The following is a 20,910-nucleotide window of genomic DNA, read 5'->3' as shown; positions in this document are numbered from 1 at the left end:
CTTCTTGTGTTTTTGTTTGCTTGTTTGTTTTACACATAATTAGAACTACAAATCATTCAGTGTATTTAATAGCCTTAATTGTGCTGTTTCCCTGTACTCACCGGAATGAATACTCTTGAAGAAAAACTGTTCTGGTGTTATGACAATGAAATTAATCATTTGGTGTCTAGACACACCTGTCCATCCATCAGCAAGAGCATTTTAATATTTAATCTTATCTCTGACAACAGCATGGACATGTTGATTTTCAGCACTGAGCAATGCTGTACGCATAGCATAGTGGCCAGAAGGTTCTTAACCAAGACAAATTAAGTGAAAAGCTTTCCTCCAATATTGGGTCTCTGAGATTGATAAAGAGTCTCCTAAGGCATAAACAGGTCTATGTCTGTCAGATATCATTGTAGGAGTGCCAGATGAAACTGACAATGTCGTGTTCGAGACACTAAACCGGACATTAGATGAAGTTGCAAAAATTATTCCTGATCTCTGTAAAGGTTCCTGGATGACATGTTTCACAGATTGTGCACAGAGTTTGCACTTCTGGAGGCTATATCATAGATAAGTAGCCACAGCATTATGATATACATATGGTTCCACAGTACTCACACAAGGCTTCTGTCTTGTTTTCAATGGCCCTTGTGTTTTGTAGTTCCCACACTTCAATGATGATGCATACTGAAGAACAGTAGTCGTTTACTAATGCTCCATACCTTATCCTTTATATATCTTCTCAGTTTCTAGACAGGTCAGTGCTTCTGGTTTCAAGGGGAGTCTAGTAAGACACCGATCACATACATAAACAAAGTAATCAAAATGAAGAAACACCTGATAGGTATGCAACACACCTAACATACCAGCAACAAGGGTAGGATCTTAATTGACCAAGTCTACTGGGAAAATTACCGTAATATATGCTTACTTACGATAGTCTATCGTAGCCAATGGTAGTTTTATAACTCTAATTGGTTTAGAGTATATCTTTCAATCAGAGCACAATGAGTTGTAAATGGTGGAAGCATACCATCATAGCAAAAGTCATAAGACAAGGCATTCCTCAAGATTCTATACTTGGTCCAGTTCTGTTTATTATATTCATGAATGATCTGCTCCAAAGTATTCAGAAAGGTCTGCCAGTAACGTTTGCTGATGACACCAATATGCTGTACTGAAAACAGTGTGCTAATGAAGTCCAAAACATTATTTCTGATTCAAACACCAAGCTAGTAAATTGGTTACACACAAAGTGTTATTGAATAAAGTAAAAACTGTGTATATAAATTTTCAACCATAACAGATAGTGTCATCAAGGACAGACGCCAGATTTTAAAATGTGCCAGTAAACAACTAAATTCCTTTGAGTGTTGACAGATGACACTCTATGGTATGACATATGTAGAAAAGGTTATTAAATATACTTAGCAGTTTTGTTACATATTCAATTTCCTGACTAAAGTCTGTGATAAGAAAACACTAAAATGTGGTTACTTTGCACTTGTACATTCAGTACTCACATATTTCATTACATTTGAGATGTCTCACAAAGAAAGGTACTGTGAAGAATAGTTAAGATAATGAGGCAAGCTCCTTTCTCCTCCACCATTAAACATCTGTTTATGGAGCTCAGTATCCTACCAGTACCTCATATTTACAGTGGCAAAAGGTGCATTCTATTCTTTAAAATTTACAATAAAAAAAATTTACATTCAGCATCATAAGGTTGGTCTTTCTGACCATGTATCTGTAGTTAGTCATTGGCTATGGAAGGGACACAGTAGTGCAAGGCATAGGGGAGTATTTCTACACAACATGCTACCTGAAAGCTTAAAATTGAATGGACAAGGATTCAATGCAAAAATAAAAACATTATTTCAGAAGAAATATTTCTATACAGCAGGGGAATGTTTTAATGTAAATCTAAAATAACCAGGATAAATGTCTTCTTGTATACCATAACTTTTTAGCTATATAATGAAATCGGATAGATAAAAAATCTACTCACCATATGGCAGCACAAGAACACACACATGAAAACAGGTTTTACTTATGCAAGTTTTTGAAGACACTGGTTCTTCTTCCGGCAGAGGAGTTGAAGCGGAAGGAAGATGTGTGAAGGTAAATAACTGGGGTGGTTTAGAAAAAGGGGTAGAGTTCAGAAAAGTAACCCAGGACCAAGGATTAGGGAAAACTTGCTGGTGCTGCTTTGGTGAATGATCAACTTTTCTCCACACATACTGTCAACTGTAAATATCAATTTGTAACCCAATCCCAAACCTTTTCAACAGCAAACCTGACCTTGAACCCTACCTTGAACAGTTCTGACCATGAACCCAATTTTATCCTCTACTACTGCTTCAAAATAATCCTTTACAATCCTTCTAAGAATTCCTCACATCAAGCATTGCTTTACAACCCTTCCTCAGGTCCCTACAACATTAAACTAACCTGGCCTCTGCAGAACTCCAGGCAATGCATTCCCTAAAAGCTGATGACACCATCATTATCCTCCCTGCAGACAAAGGATCTACCACTGTGGTACTTAACTGACAGAAATGAGTTAGTGAAGATCTATGCCAGCTGTCTGGCTCCTCTACATACAGCGTCTGCCATCAAAATCCCATCACTGTGCTTCAAACTGATCTGTAGTCCCCCCTTAAAATCTTAGGCCCATCCCAAGGACTAACACCTTGATAACTAGAAATACTTACCCCACCCAAACCACACACACATACCTTTTACCTGCTTCCTAAGATAAACAAACCCAAACATCCTGGCCATCCTATAGTTGCTGGCTTCAAAAATCCAACCAAACAACTATCTGCCTTAGTTGATCAGCACCTTCAACCCACAGTAGAAAGACTTCCCTCCTATATTAAAGATACCAACCATTTCCTAGATTGTCTGAAATCTGTGCCCATCCCACTCCCACCACACACCTTGCTTATCACAACTGATGCCACCTCCCTCAACACCAGGATCCCCCATGTATGTGATCTGTCTGCTTCTGAACAGTTCCTCAGTCAGAACTCACCTGATTCCAAACCTATGACATCTTCCTGCTCACCTTAATCAACTTTATACTTACCAATACTTAATTCACCTTTGAGGGGCAGATGTACAAACAGCTCAGGGGTATGGCCATGGAAACCAGAAAAACTCCTTCCTATGCCAACATTATCATGAGTTGTTTGGAGGGGGCTTTCCTGGGATCCATAAGCTTTAAGCCCTTGGTTTGGTTCCACCTTATCGCCACCACACAAATTGCTTCTCCCATTATCTGCAGTTGCTCACAAACTGGCCTCAGCAGTCACAGACAGTGGTCATGAGTCAGTGTCAGTTGCATATATCTAAAAACAAAGATGATGTGACTTACCAAACGAAAGCACTGGCACGTCAATAGACACACAAACAAACACAAACATACACACAAAATTTAAGCTTTCACAACAAACTGTTGCCTCATCAGGAAAGAGGGAAGGAGAGGGAAAGAGGAAAGGATGTGGGTTTTAAGGGAGAGGGTAAGGAGTCATTCCAATCCCGGGAGCGGAAAGACTTACCTTATGTCTGCTTGTGTCTGTATATGTGTGGATGGATATGTGTGTGTGTGCGAGTGTATACCCGTCCTTTTTTCCCCCTAAGGTAAGTCTTTCCGCTCCCAGGATTGGAATGACTCCTTACCCTCTCCCTTAAAACCCACATCCTTTCGTCTTTCCCTCTCCTTCCCTCTTTTCTGATGAGGCAACAGTTTGTTGCGAAAGCTTAAATTTTGTGTGTATGTTTGTGTTTGTTTGTGTGTCTATCGACGTGCCAGCGCTTTCATTTGGTAAGTCACATCATCTTTGTTTTTAGATATATTTTTCCCATGTGGAATGTTTCCCTCTATTAATATATATATCAGTGTGTGTGTGTGTGTGTGTGTGTGTGTGTGTGTGTGTGTGTGTTTTGTCAGAAGTCAGAAGAAGGCTTATTAGTTTACTTTTTTAGCAGTCTTTTTGTTGTGCCTGTCTGTGACTCCACATTTCCACTATAAGGTGAGTAGCACTCAATCCTTTTCATAGTATCATCATTATTCCACCATGGATTTTCTACTGTTTGTTTGTACAAATTATAAGTGTGACTTGTCCCATATACAAGTATAACAATCCACTGCAAGATTTCTGAGATTAAGAATCAGATCAGATCAGATCAGATCAGATCAAATGACATGACAATTTCATATCATGCAGAGAAACCAGCAGGTAATGGAGCATCTACTGCAGATTACAATATGTTAATTTGTTGCTATCTTGCTGAGTGTGGACTACAGGTACAGTATTCTCTGTGCATCCTGTGCCTTCTGGGTGAGATTATTACTTCAGCACTGCTAATAGTAATGTCACAACTAAATGCCAGAGAGACAACACATTTTCTTTTTCCTTTAATCATACTGATAATGAGGTTTCAAGCACTGTTTCAGCACTAGTTTTTTGCAGCACATTCAATACCATTCTACGGCAAAATACTGATTCACCTATACAGCTCTTACCACATAACATATCTGATGAATTCGTAATTTGTATTTGATCCAGATCAACACTTCTGGAAATATAAGTTCTGTAATGTCCTGTAATATAACTTTTGTGTTCGTGTGTGTGTGTGTGTGTGTGTGTGTGTGTGATATGCATGCTCAACACCTTATGCATAAGCTGCTTTTGTAGACAAAAGTACTACTAAAAAAATACAATAGAATACAACATTCCTTGAACCTTAAACTTACCATTTAGGCCAACAGCTGAACACATTTGCTACATGATGGGAATACAGCCATGAATATTGCCTTATATTTACACCTACTGTAGTATTGTGTAGCACCATCTTTCAGCCTGATGATGATGATGATGATGACGACAAAGATGATAATACACCATGGCATACAGTCTATGAGACACCAAAGCTTTGAAGAGTCATTTTGATCCATGAACACTCAAACTCCATCCAGAGCTTACAGTGATTGGTTCGTGTTGAGTCAAAGAAACACAAATCTCACATGATGGTATGCAGTGTATGCTCAATGGGAATCATTCAGATGACCTGTGATCCAAAGAACTGCAATTGCAGTTGTGGAGCTAACCCAAACCAGTTTGACACAGTTCATGAGTCATGGGCAAGTGAATGGTGATGCTGTACATACCGGGACACCTCAGGAGCTCTCTAGGAGAAGTTATGGAAGCACAAGAGTGAAGAGTATGTTCTTGTGTTGTTCCCACATAAATGTTTCCAAAATGAGAGTACTTTGTGTGAGACCTTTAGGATTCACTGGTACCCTGTCAATGGTACATACGAATATGTGCAACAACTCATCAGTCCAGAAGACCTTTTCCCAATTTTTGAACAGCCCATGGCAGTGTTTCTGTGACTACCCTAATCTCTGTGCTATGTTACAAGTACTAACGCTCATGTACTATGTATGGGTTTACATGTAAGGTGGTAGCTTCCCTAACCCACAGGAAAGATATGATTTGAACGGTTTAGTTGCTCACCAGTTGTTGCTGTCCAGCACACAACTCATGAGTAGGGTATTGTAACTGTCCTGTTTTAAGCTTCCATACATCATTAGGTGATATCCTTCTCTGGCAATCTCCGTGGACTCAATTAGAAACATCACACCATGAATTAAAACAATAGGAACAGAAGCCTCATCCATTGCTGCTGTCTGCACCAGTCTACAACAATCCCTGTCATCTACATATTGACTCTGATAGTTACAGTTCTCTTTGAGATGTTCACAGTATATCTTTGACACAATTGCATCAAAAAACTAGTATCTACACAACCTCAAAGATAGAGTCTCCCATGCATGAGACACCCACAACCTGGCCATGGTCAAATGTGGTGATATCATGTGTTTTATTCCATGAAATTTCAAGCAAAGTACCAGATGTCAATAAATTGCTGGCACAATATTTTGGCACAGAGTCTTCTGGCCATCTTCAGGTATATACTAATGAACGAACGTTGAGCTCTACTGTTTCAAACCATGCCGGTGCATGTATCAGGCAGCTAGTTGTCACTTTGTGCACACTGCTGGACCACATGTGTGTCTGCTACAAGTCTGTGTGCTACTGTGAGCACCCTCCTCACTATCAGGCTGACTGTCTTCACACAGCAAAATTGCAGAATGATGCTACTCAGGCAGAGCACGAAGTCTTTCTTTAACAGTATTCCATGCCTTGTCTGACTGGAAAACATATGAGCAGACGTGCAAGTGGTAGTACGCAAAGTGGACAAAGGTACTGTTACCATGCTCATGCCATGGGATGACCAAGTGAATAAGAACAATGTTTTACTGTGTGACTTAGTGTTCCATAAGACTGGCAAGCATCCTACTTGCAATGTCCTGTGACTGTATCTACCGGTAACGCACCCAAGATCAGTGGGTTGCCGCACTAACAGATCCACAATGGGCAGCAGCACAGGAAACGGCGCACTGCATGCATATAAACATATTGGCTGATGTACAGATTCTCACATATTTAGAACCAAGCCTATGAACAGCTCCAAGAAAATTCATGGCACCAGCATCACCACACCATGGTGCTAGTGTCACCACTGATGGCACTACAGGTGGAGAACTATTTTGCTTGTTCAGATCACATGTCCACCAGAGCCCCAATTAAGTAGGCATCTGCCTGATCTGTAATTAAGCAACTGTCCCCTAAAGACTGGGTGGTTCCAGCTGCAGCATCAGTCCCAGAGGATCATTGCAGAAGCACCACCATGAACCACTAAGCAGTCACCAGAAGCTAGTCCTCTGCTCGGACCCTGGCCTCATTAGACTTTGTAATTCTGGGATAGTGTACAACTGACTGAACTTGGGATCTGTGCTACCTTCAAGGAGTCTCATTCTGAGATTTATATGCTGCTGGGCTTAGATTGTCAATGGTTATTCACCATAATTGGTGAACTTATTAATGGGTGACTTTTCAATTTTCTTGTAGAACTCACTCAGGAACTCTTCATTTGTATCATTCAGAATTACATCCCCAGTTTCATTGTATGTTCAGCATTTTTAATAAAAGTGCTGGTTCACTATTAATCATGTGAGGATAAAAACAGCAGAACTTTTGAATTCAATTTCTCTACCAAAGGATGTCATTAAGAGACTGAAACCACATGGTTCAGTTCCACCTAGGCTATACACTTTGCCTAGGAACCATAAAGAAGGTGTGTCTCTACAACCCATAGTGATCAGTATTGGTGCAGCCATCTATGATTTTTCCAAGCACTTGGTATCTTCACTCAAAGCCATTATTGGCAAATGTCCACATCAAAAAAGTAATTCTACTCCTTTTAATAGCTGACTTAAGTAACTTAAGCTGGGAAACAGTGACTTACCAGTCAGTTTTGCTGTTGTTTACCTTTTTACAAAAGTGCCTTTTGTGGACTTGCTACACTTCATTAGCAAGAGGTTAGGTGTTGACATAACAGCATTGTTGGTCGCTCCTCAATGTACCTTTTATTTAACAATGAGTTTTATGAACAATCTGATGATGTTGCCATGAGGAATCCTTTTCTCCCCTGTTTTTTTAGGAGCCTGCTCTCAGCTCAGCAGATTTAAAAACAACAGTATTTTGACAATATGATGATGACATTTTCATAGTTTGGCCTAATGGTTTGGATAGTATCTGAGACTTCCTTCAACATCTACACTCATACATAAAAACACAACATTTACACTCCTGGAAATTGAAATAAGAACACCGTGAATTCATTGTCCCAGGAAGGGGAAACTTTATTGACACATTCCTGTGGTCAGATACATCACATGATCACACTGACAGAACCACAGGCACATAGACACAGGCAACAGAGCATGCACAATGTCGGCACTAGTACAGTGTATATCCACCTTTCGCAGCAATGCAGGCTGCTATTCTCCCATGGAGACGATCGTAGAGATGCTGGATGTAGTCCTGTGGAACGGCTTGCCATGCCATTTCCACCTGGCGCCTCAGTTGGACCAGCGTTCGTGCTGGACGTGCAGACCGCGTGAGACGACGCTTCATCCAGTCCCAAACATGCTCAATGGGGGACAGATTCGGAGATCTTGCTGGCCAGGGTAGTTGACTTACACCTTCTAGAGCACGTTGGGTGGCACGGGATACATGCGGACGTGCATTGTCCTGTTGGAACAGCAAGTTCGCTTTCCGGTCTAGGAATGGTAGAACGATGGGTTCGATGACGGTTTGGGTGTACCGTGCACTATTCAGTGTCCCCTCGACGATCACCAGTGGTGTACGGGCAGTGTAGGAGATCGCTCCCCACACCATGATGCCAGGTGTTGGCCCTGTGTGCCTCGGTCGTATGCAGTCCTGATTGTGGCGCTCACCTGCACGGTGCCAAACACGCATACGACCATCATTGGCACCAAGGCAGAAGCGACTCTCATCGCTGAAGACGACACGTCTCCATTCGTCCCTCCATTCACGCCTGTCGCGACACCACTGGAGGCGGGCTGCACGATGTTGGGGCGTGAGCGGAAGACGGCCTAACGGTGTGCGGGACCGTAGCCCAGCTTCATGGAGACGGTTGCGAATGGTCCTCGCCGATACCCCAGGAGCAACAGTGTCCCTAATTTGCTGGGAAGTGGCGGTGCGGTCCCCTACGGCACTGCGTAGGATCCTACGGTCTTGGCGTGCATCCGTGCATCGCTGCGGTCCGGTCCCAGGTCGACGGGCACGTGCACCTTCCGCCGACCACTGGCGACAACATCGATGTACTGTGGAGACCTCACGCCCCACGTGTTGAGCAATTCGGCGGTACGTCCACCCGGCCTCCCGCATGCCCACTATACACCCTCGCTCAAAGTCCGTCAACTGCACATACGGTTCACGTCCACACTGTCGCGGCATGCTACCAGTGTTAAAGACTGCGATGGAGCTCCGTATGCCACGGCAAACTGGCTGACACTGATGGCGGCGGTGCACAAATGCTGCGCAGCTAGCGCCATTCGACGGCCAACACCGCGGTTCCTGGTGTGTCCGCTGTGCCGTGCGTGTGATCATTGCTTGTACAGCACTCTCGCAGTGTCCGGAGCAAGTATGGTGGGTCTGACACACCGGTGTCAATGTGTTCTTTTTTCCATTTCCAGGAGTGTACTATGGAGGTAGAGAAAGGAGGCTGTTTCCCATTTTTAGGTGTGTTATTATGATATGATGGAGATGATACACTTGGACATTCAATATTTCAAAAGCCTATTTATAAAGACTTGTATTTGCAGGCAACTAGTTGGCATCCTCCAGCACAAACAATGGGCATTCTGAAGGCCCCTTCCCTTACAGTCTCAGATGCTGCAAGTAGAACTGGAATACCACCAAATTATGTCCCCAGAAAATGGATATTCATTCAGCAGATGAAATTACTATAGTCATATAAACGGCACAACAAGAAAAAGAATGAGCCCTTTGAAAGACGACAGCCTACCTGTCATATTTTGGAAAAATTACTGTGAAAATAGCCAAAGTACTAACCATATGGTTAATGTGATCTTTTGGCCTCCATCAAAAATATCAGCCCTTCTAGGATCAGTCAAAGATGACTTAAGAGTTGTGTAAGGCAGGTGTTTACAGGATTGCATGTGACTGTAGTAAATTATATGCACGTTGTTCCAGAAGGAATGGTAAATATTCCAGAATATGATGGGAATGACCATTCAAAGCAAAAAGTCTAGTAAACATGGGCTCTAAAATCATACCTTCATAAATACGAGCACTCTTTCATCTTTGGCACTTTGAAACACATCTCTTCTACTGAAAGCTCTTTTCTTTCAATATTCTGACAGATGGTAGGATGAACTAAAACAAGAAAAAAATGCCCATCTTCGCTACTAGGAAACATGTCTCTTCTACTGAACAAACATTCATAGCTCTTACAGTATGCATTTTAGAGCCCATGTTTACTATACTTTTTTGCTTCGAATCATAATTTTTGTCATGTCCCTGAATAATGACCATTCCTCCTGGGATCCCTTGTGTAGTGTAAATGACATGTATGTACAGGAGCACATCATGGAACACAAATGGCACACTCTAAGACAGTAAATCCACTACTGCAAACCACTTAATACGATTGGTCACTTGATGAAATACAGTGATACAAAAAATGTGGGTCATCCTTCAAACTTTTGGAGTTTTGTTGTTAACAAATCAGTGGAGACATGAGTGTCTGAAGTCCCAGGTGAAGATAGTCAAATTGATATCAAGTAGGATGCTCCAGTAATGCAGACTTGCAGCAGGCAAGCCTGGGCTCTAGCAACACATGTGCAGTGACTACTCGATATACCATTCATGCACCAGTGCAGTTTTCAACAGGGAGCTCAGTGTACTTTCACCAGTATACACCTGAAGACGGCCAGAGGATGCTGAACTGAAATATTATGGCAGTAAGTTACTGGCATCTGCCAGTTAGTATGATGTTTCATGGGAGACTCTATATGCCATGAACGTTTTAAATTTCACATCATGAGTCTTGTTCATCCTGTGCTTGCTGTATTGCTGATAGCTGTTAGTGTGGTGACATAGAAATTCTCACTGAGGACATGCCATGTCTGCTACCAACCATCTGCACAGGTAATGCAAGATATGTGGCTCGTACAGCAGAAATAACACCTTAAAATACCATTCGGAAACCATATGATGGGATGCTGCTTCATATCATACTATTCCACAGTTACAAATCTGGGTGGAATTCTATACTGACTTTGCTGCTTTCTTCTGTTCAAATTAGGAAAAAAAATTACCACAATGTGGAACAATTTAAAAAATACTAAGCCAGTGAATTCCTGAAATGTAAATTACTGACTTCATGGGAGTTAAAGAAGACTTATTTACAACACAGTTGTTTGGTCAAGTACTGAGACCCAGGAAACAATTTCTTTGTCTAAGAAAATATTTTCCAGTTCAAAATCAAGTTAACACAAAATTAGAAAGTGATAAACTCATTTGTCCTAGTGTGGCAACTTCATTTCATAAACTGAATAAGTTTTCCTTTTCAACTACAAATATTTTGGACATGAATTAAATTCATTTCTGAGCTTCTATGACAACATTTAAATAACACAGTGCACTGGTGGTTTTTGCTGTGAATACCCACAATACTCATCAATGCGTAGCACAAGTATCAGGGATACAAACCTGGTGGAATCCTGGAATGTGAATTATTGGTATTCCCAGCCTAGTGGCACATGATCCAAGAAACATATCATCTGGTGTTGAGATGTCTGGACATTGACATTTGGTAGATTTGGCAATAAGCTGTGCAGCTGCTAAGCTGAGTACCATGCCACCTCCTCCTGTCACATAATTATAGCCTCCATGTGGCCTATGAATGTTAAATCCATATCTTTCTCCCAGCAGGAATGGCACATCTGATTTGAAACAGCTCAATAGCTCCTGTAGCCTGGAGACACTGAAAACATATATCATGATGATGACACTAGCAGGATTAAAAGGAATGACACATACGAAATAGCAGCTGAGCTACTTTCAGAGAAGTATTTTTATGTGTAATTGAACAGTGCAAGCTCTGTAAGAGTTTAATATGAACAGAGCATAGCACTGCCAAGGTTCAGTATATTTCAAATATCTTAATAAACATTTCGGATACTGGTAGGCTCTTATATCAGATGTAGGGTTGTCAGACACCATATTGCTGCATGTAAGGTCACTGGAAGTTAGTATTCTGGCATTGATAAAAGAAAATTCACAGTAGTGGACTGAGGAAACTCAGGGAAATGCTACATACTATTGAGCAAACATGAACTATTTCTACATCTGCACCTTGATATATGAAATAAAGCTGTTTATATTAACACAATCTCAGACAGAATAGCAAGACATGTTTTGAAACGAAATCATTCAAAGTATTTGCACCAATATGTGTATATTCTTATTGGAACAATGACAACAACCAATTACTGACAAAATAGTTTAACTGGATAGATAAAAAATCTATTCACCGAGCTGCAGCACAACACCCACGAGAAAGACGGTTCTAACTGGCACGATTTCAGAGCCAGTGGCTCTTTCTTCAAGCAGAAGGGTTGAAGGGGAAGGAAGAGGGGTGAAGGAAAAGGACTCGAGAGGTCTAAGAAAAATGGTAGATTTTGGGGAAGTAACCTAGAAGTGCAGGTCAGGGGAGACTTACCGCACAAGATGAGAAGGAAACACTGGTTGTTAGGGACTGCATCGAAAGAGATTTAAAAACCTGAGAGCTTAAAGGTGGAAGATAAAGTGATGTGTAAAAGAGACTACTGCTCAAACATTATACTTCAGTTAATTAGAGTGAAAAGCTAAGTGCATTGTATGTAACAGAGGTGGGCAGTGAAAAATAGATGGGTAAGACGATGAAAGATGTAGAAATCTAAAACAGAGGGAAGCAAAGAATAGTTACTGTGAAGAAATGCTGAGATGGAAGAAACTGACATAAATTAAGGACAGGTGGATGGCGAGAACCAAGGACATATCCAGAATGAGATTTTCACTCTGCAGCAGAGTGTGCACTGATATGAAACTTCCTGGCAGATTAAAACTGTGTGCCGGACTGAGACTTGAACTCGGGACCTTCGCCTTTCGCGGGCAAGTGCTCTAACAACTGAGCTACCCAAGCACAACTCACGCCCTGTCCTCACAGCTTTACTTCTGCCAGTACCTTGTCTCCTACCTTCCAAATTTTACAGAAAGTCTCCTGAGAACCTTGCAGAAGTAGCACTCCTGAAGTAAAGGATATTGCGGAGACATGGCTTCAGTACCTCGTCTCCTACCTTCCAAACTTTACAGAAGCTCTCCTGCAAACCTTGCAGAACTAGCACTCCTGAAAAAAAGGATACTGCAGAGACATGGCTAAGCCATGTCTCCACAATATCCTTTCTTTCAGAAGTGCTAGTTCTGCAAGGTTCTCAGGAGAGGTTCTGTAAAGTCTGGAAGGTAGGAGACGAGGTACTGGCAGAAGTAAAGCTGTGAGGGCAGCGCGTGAGTCGTGCTTGGGTAGCTCAGTTGGTAGAGCACTTGCCCACGAAAGGCAAAGGTCCCGAGTTCAAGTATCAGTACGGCACACAGTTTTAATCTGTCAGAAAGTTTCATAACTAAGGACATGTTGTACAGCTAGTTTTCACCTGCTGAGTTCTGAGAAACTGGTGTCTGGGGAAGAATCTATATGGCTTGTGAAATGAAAAAGGTCATGATTGTCATGTTGTAGAGCAAGATCTGCAACAGCATGCCACGATTTGCCAGTATAGACCCCTGCCTATGTTCATTCATCCTCATTGATAATTTGGTGGTAGTCATGCCGATGTAGAAGGCCGAACAGTGTTTACATAATAATTGGTATATGACACGTGTCATTTCACACATGACTCTCCCTTTGATAGCATAAGTTTTGCCAGTTACAGGGCTGCTATAGGTGATGACAGGAGGGTGCACAGGGCAAGTCTTGCAATGGGGATGGTCACGGGGTAGGAACCATAGGATAGGCTGATGAGTGCAGAAGGAGTTTTGGGTCTGACAAGAATATTATGGATATTGGGAGGGTGAGAGAAAGTTATTCTAGATGTAATGGGCTAAATTTCAGACAGAATGGATCTCATTTCAGGGCATGATTTTAGGAAGTCACGGCCCTGTCTAAGTAGCTGATTAACACATTACAGACCAGGATAATACTGATTCACCAGTTGTGTGCCCCAAAGTTGTTTTTGGAGGGATCAGCAGTACTAGGACTGGATGTGATGGGCCGGGAAATTTGCTGTTTAACTAGGCTGGTGGGGTAATTATGTGCAGTGAAGGCTGAGGTGAGAATGGTTGAGTACTGCTGTAAACAGTCTGCATCTAAACAAATATGTTTGCCTCAAATGCCAAGGCTATATGGGAGGGAATGTTTGACATGGAAAGGATGGCAACTGTCAAAATATAAGCACTGTTGATTATTGACAGGTTTAATGTGGACAGAAGCATGCAGCTGGCCTTCAGTGAGGACGAGATCAATGTCAAGGAAAGTGGTATGGCATTTACAATTGGACCATGTGAAATTTAATTGGGAGAAGGTATTGAGAGATTTCACGAATTTTAGCAGGTTAGCCTCACCATGAGTCCACATGGTAAACATTTCATCAATGTATCTAAACCAAACCAGGATCTGAAGACTTATGGAGCCCAGGAAAGCCTCCTCAAAGTAATGCATGGAAAGGTTGGCTTAGGAAGGAACCATCCCGTTTCCCATGGCCGTACCCCTGATCTGTTAGTGTGCCTGCCCCTCAAAGGTGAAGTAGTTGTTGGTAAGTATAAAGTTGATTAAGGTGAGTTGGAAGAATGTCATAGGTTTGGAATCAAGTGGGCTCTGACTGAGGAAATGTTCAGCAGCAGACCGACCGTGTATATGGGTGATGTTGGTACAGATGGAGATGGCATCAGTGGTGACAAGCAAGGTGGTGTGGTGAGAGTGGAACAGCCACGGTTTTGATATGATATAGGAAATGGTTGTTGTCTTTGATGTAGGAGGAGCGTCTTTGTACTATGGGTTGCAGGTGTTGATCAACTAAGGCAGATACATGTTCGGTGGGTGCTTTGAACCCAGCAGCTATAGAACGGCCAGGATGATTGGGTTTGTAGATCTTAGAAAGAAGGTAAAAGGTGGGAGTGCATGGTTTGGTTGGGGTGGGAAATTCTATGGCTTGAGGTGTTAGTCCTTGTGAGGGGCCTGAGATTTTAAGGAGGGACTGCAGGTCAGTTTGAATCACAGGGATGACATTTTGATGGCAGACAGTGTATGTAGAGGTGTCAGGCAGCTGACGTATACCTTCACTAACATTCTCCTTTCGGTCAAGTACAACAGTGGTAGATGGAGCAATCAGCTTTTAGAGAAAGTAGAGCCAGGAGTTCTGCAGCGACCAGGTTAGGGTCATGTTGTAGAGACCTGAGAAATGGCTCTGAAGCAATGCTAGAAGGGTTGTAAGGGATGATTTTGAGGTAGTGATGGTGGATCAAGTTGGGATAGTGGTCTGAACTGTTCAAGGCTGGGTTCAATGTCAGATTTGCTGTTGGAAAGGTTTTGGGATTGGGTTGCAAAGTGATATTTCCAATGGATATTGTTTTACAAAGCAGCATGATTAAATGCAGTTTCTGGGCTGAAAGTGAGAATCTTAGGTAATACAGATAATTTAGGAGGGGTGACTGTTTTACATGGGAGTTTAAGGGCACTGTACTGTTGTGACTGATTCTTGCAATTCTGTGTAAGTCTTGGTCTGGGAGGCAGTGGTGAAGGCTGTGGGATGTTAAGGAGGTTGACCAAGCTGATTTGTAGGAGAGGAGTGGTGGTGGATGGCGTGGCTGTTTAGGGAGCTGCAGAAGGACAAGATGGGAAACACCACCGTCAGGTAGATTAGGAGAAGGTGGGATGGCTTGTTGCAGTTTGAAGTTGGCTTGGTGGATGATACTACTCAAGGAAACATGAGGGGCAGATAACTGGAGGATATTGTAGAAGGAAAGAAGTCTGGTAGAGTGGATACTGGCTGATGAGACATATAGGTCACAGATTAGCCAGGTACTGAAACTGTAAAAGAGCCTGGTGCAGAGTAGGATTACATTCAGAAACAGGGACTTTCAATGTTAGGCATTTCGGAGTAACTCGCAGGAACAAGTAGATTTCAAGAAAGAGAATGAGAGACCTTAGCTTTGACAGTGCAAAAGCATGTTTTCAAAAAGAGCAGATGTAACATGACATGGGATTCACCTTGGCAAGAGAGGGCATTTTGGAGAGGTAGAACTTGTGGGAGCAGCAAACAACAAAAAGTAAGCAAAGGGTGTAAAAGATAGAAAAATGGAACAAAATCACGGAAAAAAATCACAAAAATTTGTACAAAAATCATTAATAAGAGATAAAGAGTGGTCAATCTATATGATACAGAAAAAAGATTTGTAAAGAAAGAAGGAAAAAAGAACTTTAAAACTGGGTAAACAGAAAGCAAAAGTCATAGGAGAAAATGTAAACTACTTAGCTTGGGAATTAAATTGATGTAGACTGCAATAAAAGTCCATAAGAGCAGTTAGCCAAAAACAAATGCACAAAAACGTGAAAGACTTACGTATAAACGAAACAAGTGGATGGCCAACTTAACATCACACAGCCTTCATCACTGCCTCACAGACCAAGAACCAGTCACACCAGTATAGTGTCCTTAAACTCTATTCTAAAGTACTCTCCTCTCCTGAATTATCTGAGTTATCTATGGGTTTGACTTTCAGCCCTAAACCTCAATTTTATTATGCTGCTTTGGTGAATGACCTAATTTCCTTCACATTTAATATCCATTAGAAATATCACTTTGCAACCCAATCCCACAACATTTCCAACAGCAAATCTGACATTGAACCCAGCCTTGAAAACTTCAGACCATGATCCCAAATTGATCCACCATCACTAACTCACAATCATCACTTACAAGCCTTTGAAGAATTCTTCACATCCATCACTACTTCACAACCCTTCCTTAGGTCCCTACAACATGACTCTAACGTGGCCTCTGCAGAACTGAAGGCTCTAAATTCCATAAAAGCTGATGACTTCATCATTACGCTCCAGCAGACAAAGATCTACCACTGTAGTACTTGATCGAAAGAATGATGTTAATGAAGGCACCTATACAGACAGTGTCTGCCACCAAGATCCCATCACTGTGATTCAAACTGACCTGCAGTCCCTCCTTAAAACCTCAGACCCCTCACAAGAACTAACACCTCAAGCCATAGAATTTCCCACCCCAACCAAACCATGCACTCCCACCTTTTACCTTCTTCCTAAGATCCACAAACCCAATCATCCTGGCCATTCTATAGCTGCTGGTTTCAAAGCACCCACCGAACATGTATCTGCCTTAGTTGATCAACACTTGCAACCCATATGAAAACCATAGCTGTTCCATTCTCACCACACCACCTCGCTTGTCACCACTGATGCCATCTCCCTCTGTACCAACATCCCCCATATACGTGGTCGGTCTGCTGCTGAACATTTCCTCAGTCAGAGCCCACTTGATTCCAAACCTATGACATTCTTCCAACTCACCTTAATCAACTTTATACTTACCACCAATTACTTCACCTTTGAGGGGAAGGCATACTAACAGATCAAGGGTACGGCCATGGGAACCAGGATGGCTCCTTCCTATGTCAACCTTTCCATGGTTTGCTTGGAGAGGGGCTTTCCTGGGCTCCATAAGTCTTCCGGTCCTGGTTTGGTTTAGATACATTGATGAGATCTTTACCATGTGGACTCATGATGAGGCTGACCTGCTAAAATTCGTGGAATCTCTGAATACCTTATCCCAATTAAATTTCACATGATCCAATTGTGAATGCCATACCACTTTCCTTGACATTGATCTCGTCCTCACTGAAGGCCAGCTGCATGCTTCTGTCCACATTAAACCTATCAACAAACAACAGTACTTATATTTTGACAGTTGCCATCCTTTCCATGTCAAACATTCCCTCCCATATAGCCTTGGCATTTGAGGCAAACATATTTGTTTAGATGCAGACTATTTACAGCAGTACTCAACCATTCTCACCTCAGCCTTCACTGCACATAATTACCCCACCAGCCTAGTTAAACAGCAAATTTCCCGGCCCATCACATCCAGTCCTAGTACTGCTGATCCCTCCTAAAACAACAATGGGGCACACAACTGGTGATTCAGTGTTATCCTGGTCTGGAATGTGTTAATCAGCTACTTCAACAGGTCCATGACTTCCTAAAATCATGCCCTGAAATGAGATCCATTCTGTCTGAAATTTTGCCCACCACACCTAGAATAGCTTTCTGTCACCTTTCCAATCTCCACAATATTCTCGTCAGACCCTATACTCCTTCTGCACCCATCTCCCTGCCCGATGGTTCCTACTCCCATGACCATCCCCACTGCAAGACTTGCCCCATGCATCTCCTTCCATCACCTGAAGCAGCCCTGTAACTGGTAAAACATATATCAAAGGGAGAACCACTTGTGAAACGACATGTCATACGCCAGCTGTAATATAAAAACTCTTCAGCCTTCTACATCGGCATGACTACCACCAAATTATCAATTAGAATGAATGGTCACAGACAGAGGGTGTATACCGGCAACTGGCAATATCCTGTTGCAGAGCATGCTCTACAACATGACAGTCATGACCTCGGTGCCTGTTTCATCATACATGCCATATGAATTCTTCCCCCAGACACAAGTTTCTCAGAACTCCAAAGGTGGGAGTTAGCACTACAACATGTCCTTGTTTCTCGCCACCCACCTGGCCTTAATTTACTTTAGTTTCTTCCATCTCAGCATTTCTTTATAGTAACTACTCTTTGCTTCACTCCATTTTGGTTTTCTACATCTTTCATTGTATTACCCATTTATTTTTCACTGCCCCACCTCTGTCACATACAAATGACACAGCTTTTCACTCTTATTAACTGATGCATGATATTTAAACCATAGCCTTTGTCTGCATATTACCTTTAAGCTCAGGTTTTTAAATCTTGACCAATACAGTCCCCGACAATCAGTCTTTCCTTCTCATCGTGAGCAGTAAGTCTCCCCAGACCCATGGCTCTGGGTGACTTTCCCAAAATCTACCTCTTTTCCTAAATCTCTCAAGTCCTTTTGCTTCATCCCTCTTCCTTCCCCTTCAACCCTTCTGCCTGAATAAGGAGGCACTGGCTCCGAAATCTTGCCAATTATAACCACCTTTTACATGTGTGTTCAGCCACCGCTTGGTGAGTAGATTTTGTATCTATTCAATTAAATTATTCTTATTGTAATATGGAAGACCTCTAAAAAGAGTTTGAGAAACTAACAAATAACAGCAAATCCCAATAAAAGATGATAATGATGGACTTTAATGCAAGAGTAAGTAGTTAGTTAGTTAGTTGTATTTTCTTTACATAGTAACTGCGACCTCTTGCTATGATACTGGACTGAGTTAAGATTACAGGTCACTGAGACAGCACTGACAATTTGCAATGAGATTGAAGTGTGGCTCGTGCACCATTTTACAGAGCAGTAAACAAAATATGTTACATTAAGTTTTCTGACACTCTTTCAACTGTTGGTTGGCTCCCTTTAAGAACTGAAGTGATTAACACCCAACAAATAGTTTTCTGTTATAACAAGAGAAAAACCTGTGATTCAGTTTACTGCTTTCTTGGAGGTGCTGAAATTTGTTTCTGAAACTTATTTTCATCTTTTTTTTCCTAATAGACTCAAAAAGAGCATAAATTCAGAAAACTGCAGTCAGTGTATACTGCTGCTGAAAGATAAAAACTAAATGTAAACCAATATGCCAGTTTTTAAGTAAGCAGGAACATCAGTAGATTTCATTAGGGTTATATTTACATTGCAACTGTACAGTTTCAAACAGTTGCATACAAAAATCTTGTCAAAATACTCTGCAGTTAAGTAGAAATGATTTTTTAAACTACTGTAACTCACAACTGTCTATATACTACAAAATACATTGTGAATGACTCTCTTAAACTTCTGAAGATTCTAAAAAATAAACCCTCATTCAAACTGAAATTATGGGGAATGACCGGATGAGGATACTACTACAAAAATTATACAAAATGCAAATGTGTTCTGAAGTACATCTTAACAGTTAAAAATGTTGCCTGCGTAGTCCCATACCACAATGAAGACCATGTAACAGTGTTTGGATCATGGAATGTAGAATGGCATCAGTGCCTTTCCTTAACCTCTCTCCTTTCATCTCACTATCCATTTCATTTATCACCTTGAGTAGATCCCTTGGTGAAGTAGAGCCTTAAGGACTATATAACAAGTTAAAGTAAAAAAGCAGATACTAGAAACTGCATTAATAATTTACAACTGTTAAACTGCTATAGACTATCTGCACTTACTTAAATATTTTATTTAGTTTCACTGAAAGATGAAGTGAAGTGTTTAAGTCACTTGACTTGCAATTGGAAGAACAGTGGTTCATAATCCACATCTTGTCACCCAGACTGAGGTTTTTGAGAGTTTTTTAAAATCACTTAAGACAAATTTAAGAATCCTTTGAAAAGGACAAAGCCAATTTCCTTCCTCAGCCTTTCCTAATCCAAGCTCTGGTTTTGTACCTAATGACCTCATTGTCAACAGAACATTAAACCTTAATCTTCGTTTTATTTATGTTAGCTACACTGCCCAGAAAATGGCATGCGTCATACCTAAATACATATGTTATTGACAGTACAAACTGATGGATACTCTCATCAAAATAACTTCCTGTTTCTTATTCCTCCCACTACACCTGCCCTTGACACATATCTAGTAGTGTCATTATAGGTTGCAGTGGAAAGATATACTGGTGTCTCAATGAGTCCTCAACAAGCATGCACTGGTACCCTGCAATCTTTTCTTGTTTTGCAGCATAAGAGAGGAGCAATGAGTAGCTATCATCATTTTCTCTATTGTATACAACATTGCACTGTTCCATCTGCAGATAGATGCAATTCTGCATGGTATACAAAGAAATCATCTTTTAGGTGAATCCTGAAGACTTCATCATGCAGCATGGACCTCTTTCACCCTCCTGAACTAATTGCTTAAGAACCGAGGCCTACCATTAATTATATTTTTTTTAAAAATCTGTTTTATCACCACCTTCTCATTCATCCTAAACACACCCATAAAATTTTGGTGTTGTTTTTCTGATAGACTCAATTATTCTCCCATTTTCCTACGTAGTTGCTCCCTTCATTGTAATCTGTACTGACCATTCACAATCTCTGGACCCATTATCATGCGAAGAAACTGTATCTCAAATTTTTCAAGTTTCTCTTCATCCTGACATTCCTGCTGTAGTGTCTTAGTTTAGTTCATTTTGTGACTGTAAATAATTA

At 41.4% G+C, this 20,910-nt stretch overlaps 1 protein-coding gene across 2 annotated transcripts in view; it reads right to left on the bottom strand.

Annotated features, from left to right (window-relative positions):
* LOC124594957 (beta-1,3-glucosyltransferase) overlaps positions 1-20,910 on the bottom strand; it is a 107,473-nt gene that overhangs the window by 12,992 nt on the left and 73,571 nt on the right. For both annotated transcript variants that reach the window (XM_047133480.1, XM_047133471.1), the window contains exon 10: positions 11,169-11,442. In XM_047133480.1, the coding sequence (XP_046989436.1) occupies positions 11,169-11,442 (274 nt within the window). The remainder of the gene's footprint in view (positions 1-11,168; positions 11,443-20,910) is intronic.

Source organism: Schistocerca americana, chromosome 1 (genome assembly GCF_021461395.2).
Source record: "Schistocerca americana isolate TAMUIC-IGC-003095 chromosome 1, iqSchAmer2.1, whole genome shotgun sequence".
NCBI classification, from domain to species: Eukaryota; Metazoa; Arthropoda; class Insecta; order Orthoptera; family Acrididae; genus Schistocerca; species Schistocerca americana.
The sequence above is the reverse complement of the archived record's forward strand: the minus strand, read 5'-3'. Positions and strand labels throughout refer to the sequence as shown.